The sequence below is a fragment of the Primulina tabacum genome, chromosome 9 (assembly GCF_025594145.1).
Source record: "Primulina tabacum isolate GXHZ01 chromosome 9, ASM2559414v2, whole genome shotgun sequence".
Classification (NCBI taxonomy): Eukaryota; Viridiplantae; Streptophyta; class Magnoliopsida; order Lamiales; family Gesneriaceae; genus Primulina; species Primulina tabacum.
Genome location: NC_134558.1, coordinates 24,285,977 through 24,292,033, shown reverse-complemented (window position 1 = coordinate 24,292,033; position 6,057 = coordinate 24,285,977). Strand labels below are relative to the sequence as shown.

Genomic DNA, 6,057 nt, shown 5'->3' with positions numbered 1-6,057 from the left:
AAAAAATGAATAAGATATTGGTTGATGGAGGTTCAACAGTCAATATTATCCCGTTGCGCACAATGAAAGAATTGAACATTTCCATGGAGGAACATGCAAACAGTCGTCTTATGATCCAATGATTCAATCAAGGAGGGCAAAGGGCTCTTGGGGCCATAAGATTAGAATTACTAATGGAAAACATGACCTTAAGTGTACTATTTCATATCATAGATACCAAAACATCCTACAACATGTTGCTCGGTCGACCATGGCTTCATGAAAATGTGGTTGTTTCTTCTACATGGCGTCAATCTTTCAAATACTCTTGAGAGGGAGTGTGAAGAAGGTTCTTGGAGATGAGAGATCATTTACCCAAGTTGAATCACATTTTGCTAATGCCAAATATTACTTTGAAAATAAAAAGACAAAAACTGAATAATATTTACCTCATAAAAAATCTAAAAGAAGGATAATGAAATGAAAGAAACTTCGGCGGTCGGTAAAGATCGCTCGAAAAGTGAATTACCCCTTAAAAAGACGGGTCCCTTGAAAGAGATAGTACTTCCCCTTAAAAAGCTCGAGGGATTCATTCGCCCAACTCAAGGTATCAAAGTAGAACATGGGAAATGCTCAGAGCTATAGAGTGTTAATGGTTTTGATCCAAAAGCTTACAAACTTCTCGTTAAGGCTGGATATAATCCAAAGGAGAATCTTGTATTGGGTAAAATTCCTTCAATAATTTCTGACGAACAAGGGAATCAAGTGGCTACAACCAAAAAGATACTGAAAGAATGTGGATATCTCGCTCAAAAAAATCTAAGAGGCCTTGGGTTCGTCCCACCAAGCCCTATCCGCGTTGCCATCAAAAGAGTCAGTATCAACTATACTGCTGAAGATGGATTCTCGTCAATGAACAATTCCTTTTATGAAAAACGAAGCGTGTCTGTCTTTGACAGGCTAGGCCGTTGTAAAAGGTATAAAAGCAAGAGCAACAAACGTAAAAGATTAAACGCATCTAAGCATTTTACGAAAGCATATAAACATCAAGACCGAAAAAGATTGCGGAGTTTGATTCCATCCCATATGAAGCGACACACCACCTTGTTCGTATCATGTGATAAATTTCTAAAGGCTTTGCAAAGACTATGGTTTACACACGAGTCCAAGAAAACGAAGATAATATAGAGAGTGTAGCTTCATGTAATAACATGGATTCCAACGTTCTCCATGACATCTTCCAAAAGATCGAAGTTCAATCACTCAAAAAAACATCATAATAATGTTTGATTTTGCACAAGTCGACAATGTGGAAAATGGGACGAAAGAATATGAAAACTTTATGAATATGCAAAAACTTTGTGACAACATCCCACATCACCTCAAAGCAAGAAGATTCTCCATTAGAGGAAGATACTAAAATCTCCCCTCCTGAGCTTGAAGGAAGAGTTAAAGCCACAATAGATGAGTTAAAAAGAGATTAACTTGGGTGATTTGATAACACTTGACCAATCTGTCTTAGCGCCTTGTTTTCTACTGATGAAGAAGAAGCATATGTCAAGCTACTGCATGAATATAATTACATATTTGCATGGTCTTATAAAGAAATATTCGGACTGGATCCGAAGGTGAAAATCCATCATTTGGCCGTCAAAAGAGGAACTCGACCTATCAAACAGGCTCAATAGAGGTTTCGTTCTGAATAAATCCAACTAATTGAAAATGAGGTCAATAAACTCATCGAATTTGGATTCATCTGTGAAGTCCAATACTCTGAATGTATATCTAGCATAGTCTTTGTAAGGAAAAAAGAATGGAAAAATCCGAATTTGTGTTGACTTTAGGGATCTCAATGAAGCGTTCCCTAAAGATGACTTCCCATTGCCATTAACCAAACTCATGATCGACCTTAACATGGGTCACGAAGCACTGTCTTTTATGGATGGATCATCTGGATATAATGAAATTAACATGGCACCAATAGATGAAGAACTAACCGCATTTTGAGCTCCGAAGGATATATACTGATACAAAATGATGTCATTTGGATTAAAGAATGCTGGTGCTACTTATGAAAGAGCAATGCAAAGGATTTTTGATGATATGCTCCAAAAAAGTATTGAATGTTATGTTGATGATGTGGTTGTCAATTCAAAATATAGGAAGAGTCATCTTGAAGACTTACGGAAAATTTTTGAGCATATGAGGAAGTACCAACTTAAGATGAAACCATTGAAATGAGCATTTGGTGTGACATCAGAAAAATTCCTTTGATTTATTGTGCGACAATGAGGGATTGAAATTGAGAAAGCCAAAATTGATGCAATCTTAAAAATGTCTGCACCTCGAAATATCCATGAGATAAAAAGCTTGCAAGGGAAATTAGCATATATCCGGAGGTTCATCTCAAATTTGTCCGGTCGATGTCAACCACTTAGCCGCCTCGTGAAAAAGGGAGTTCCATTCGAGTGGGATGAATCTTGCAAAAGTGATTTCGAAAGCATCACTTAATGAAGCCTATCATGCTGGCTGCTCCACTTCCTGAACGTCCAATAACCTTCTATATCACCGCTCAGGAACGTTATGTTGGAGCTTAATTGGCCCAAGATAATGACGATGGGAAGGAAACAACACTCTAATATTTGAGTAGAATTATGACGCCAAATGAATTGAACTACTCGCCGATAGAGAAGTTATGCTTAGCTCTTATATTCGTCATTCAAAAGATAAAACACTACTTTCAAGCCCACATTGTTCGTCTTGTTTCAAAAGCAAACACATTAAAATACATTATGTCAAGACAAGTTATTTTTGACAGGCTCGCAAGGTGGTATCTTCAAATGAAACAATTAGAATTTATATATATTCCTCAGAATGTTGTGAAGGGGCAAGCCTTACTTGACTTCTTAACAGGTCATCCAATCCCTGCCGATTGGGACTTATCTAATGATTTTCCAGACAAAGACGTTCTTGTGATAGAAGTTACTCCCCCTTGTAAGATGTACTTTGATGGAGCTGCGCATAAAGAAGGGGCTGGTTCTGGGATTATATTTGTCACATCTAAAGGGGAGGTGTTACCGTACTCATTCTCCTTGACTCAAAACTGCTCCGACGTTGTTGCTGAATACCAAGCTCTAATAATTGGATTTGAAATGGTGGTCGACATAAAACAACTACATCTTCAAATGAACGGAGATTCGCGTCTAGTGGTCAATCAATTACTTGGATCATATGAAGTCAAGAAGCCCGAATTACTCCCATATTACAATTATGATAAAAGGCTTATGGGTTGGCTTGGTGACGTAGAAATAGAGCATGTTCCGAGAAAGAATAATAAGCATGCCAATGTGCTAGAAAAGTTGCTTCCACCCTCTCCATGCCAAATGATGAAACTCATGTACCGATTTGTAAGAGTTGGGTCATATCACCATTATTTGATGATGAAAACGATGAAGAAATGGAAGATTATAACTCAATTGTTGAAGTATTCGAGATTGAGAAGCTTGGAGTCAGAAATTTGTTGATTACCTGAAATAGGAAAAGTTACCAAAAGATAATGTCAAAGGATAGACATTCGACGACGTGCAGATCACTTTATCTAATACAAAGGTATCTTTTATAGACGTTCATTTGATGGAGTATTTTTACATTGTTTAGGATATGAAGAAGCCACCCGAGTCATCGAGGAAGTCCAATTTGGAATTTGCGGCGTTCATTAGTCAGGCCCAAATTTATGTTTCCGAAAAAAATAATGGCTTATTACTGGCCAACAATAGTAAAAGATTACATGGATTATGCACAAAGATGTCAATGGTGGGGACCCGAACCTAATCCATCTTCTTAATCATTATTAGGATCATTTAATTAATCTGGGTCTAAATTTTTTTTTTTTAAATACAATGTTGAAACGTAAAGTAATCAATCTGATATAAACCTCAACATAAAGTACAAATCATGTACAACATATGTTTATTCCAACTAGAGTTCAGCCACTACATCAAGTAATGAAATTCACTCTACTCTAAGTCCGGATCTCCACGCTAATCTAGAATCTCTCATTCTCTTCGTGACCCTGATCCTGTCCCACCTGTTGTCATACACACATACAAACAAGAAAACAGCCGGATAACTCCTGTGAGAAATATATCCCAGTATAAACAATGTATACATGCAGTCATATAAAAACATATATAAAAGCATGAAACATATATCAACATCATGTATCAACTCAGAAGACATATATCGATATGAGGCTGTAAATAAAACTCTAGACTCGTCATCTCAGACTCGACTCATTTCTAATCTAGGGATCCCGGTTCCTGGATATGGGCACCTATATCGAATTTCAGCGATAGGAATGAATCAACTCCTAAGCGACATCGATATAAACCAATCATCCAGTGTCTTGGCGAATCAGCCAAAGACTTGGCACATCAGCCAATGACTAGGCACCTCAGCCCATGACTCGACACCTGCTCTTCTATAAAGCAATAGACTAAGCAAATCAATCTCAAGAATTGCAAATATCAATGCAATATAATTCAGTATGTGATTTTGGGAAACTCAAGTTGAATCAAACTCGAGTTGTGCAATCCCGAATCAACATTGATTTATACCTTTCTTTCTGTCTATCTGACTCTGTCGAAGCCTCAGATTTAAAGCCTATCAATATCAATCTGGCAATAACAATATCGAGGGTATCGTATCACTATACAACTCAAATCAATATTGGATATAATTAGAACTGAATCAAATTCTGTTTCAACAGCATAACTGCAAAATCTCGATATACCCAGCAATATAGTCTCAATCGGATATCAATCCCAACATCTCATAATCAATAACGATACAAATCTGATATCATATCTCAATCAATCCAACTCAGAAAATCATAACAATTCTATACGGTATCCGTTCTTCAATCTGGTTTCGATTATACGATGTCTAACATATCAGAAACACCATATATGAATCATACCTGATTCTGGCAATATCATAATTTCAAATGATAACAAAACGTAACAAAACTTACGTCCAGTTAAAGCTCTCGTCAGTAGGAACACAGTACTGAAGTCGGATTCAAAATCTAACGAACGGATCGAAATATAAAGGCGTAAGGATTTTAGCGAAGTTTTCTCGTCCCTTTCTTTCTGAAGAACAATGCAATACTTATATGTGGTGTGTATATATATATATACATTGCATGATAAGGGACGTGTGGCCTCTTGTATGTACTGCACGTCTCGCGCATATGCGCGACCTCAACCGGCGCATATGCGCGAGACCTACTGGTCTCCGCGATAATCTTCTCGGCAGCTCGCGCATATGCGCGCCCCATCTCCGCGCATATGCGCGAGGTTCTCTGGAATTGTACTCGGCTTCCTATATGACTCGCTCATATGCGCGCACTCACATCGCGCATATGCGCGAGATCTTCTGCCCATTTCGCGCATGTGCGCGACATGTGCGTCAATGGTACTGTCCTCGCACACATTTCATGTATTTTCTCGTCTTTCCCGGTCCGATCCTTTCCGTCCATAATAACAGCAATTTATAAATCAATAATAGCAATTTATCAAATAAGATTCCAGGCATTACATTTCTCCCCTCCTAAGATTCGATTTCGTCCCCGAAATCATAGGCAATCAAATCGGATATCGAATCAGATATAATAAGGAATGGAGAATAGAGGTTAAATAAGAATACTGACATCAGTGAAATAAATCTGGGAACCTCTGTCTCATATCTGACTCAGTCTCCCAGGTAGCTTCTTCAATTCCATGACGACTCCACTGAATCTTCACAAGCGGAATAGTCTTCGTTCTGAGCTGTTTTTCCTTGCGATCGAGAATCTGAATCGGCTTTTCAAAATAGCTCAGTGTCTCATCCAGTTTGGCCTCGTCTGGCTGAATAATATGTGAAGCATCGGAAAGATATTTCCGCAATAACGATACATGAAAGACATCATGTATCCCTGATAAAGAAGGCGGTAGGGCTAGTCGATAGGCACGATCTCCTATCTTCTCGAGAATCTCATACGGCCCAGCATAACGTGGAGACAGTTTCCCTTTCTTGCCA

General features: G+C 38.2%; 1 protein-coding gene across 1 annotated transcript; it reads left to right on the top strand.

Moving 5' to 3' along the window:
* Positions 1-2,633: 2,633 nt before the first annotated feature.
* On the top strand, positions 2,634-3,503 carry LOC142504314 (uncharacterized). The gene has a single exon (XM_075617196.1). It carries the CDS (start codon positions 2,634-2,636, stop codon positions 3,501-3,503), a length of 870 nt encoding a protein of 289 aa, XP_075473311.1.
* The last annotated feature ends 2,554 nt before the right edge of the window (positions 3,504-6,057 follow it).

Excerpts from the sequence above, each read along its gene's own strand:
- LOC142504314 (XM_075617196.1), top strand. The coding sequence starts at position 2,634 with ATGACGCCAAATGAATTGAACTACTCGCCGATAGAGAAGTTATGCTTA.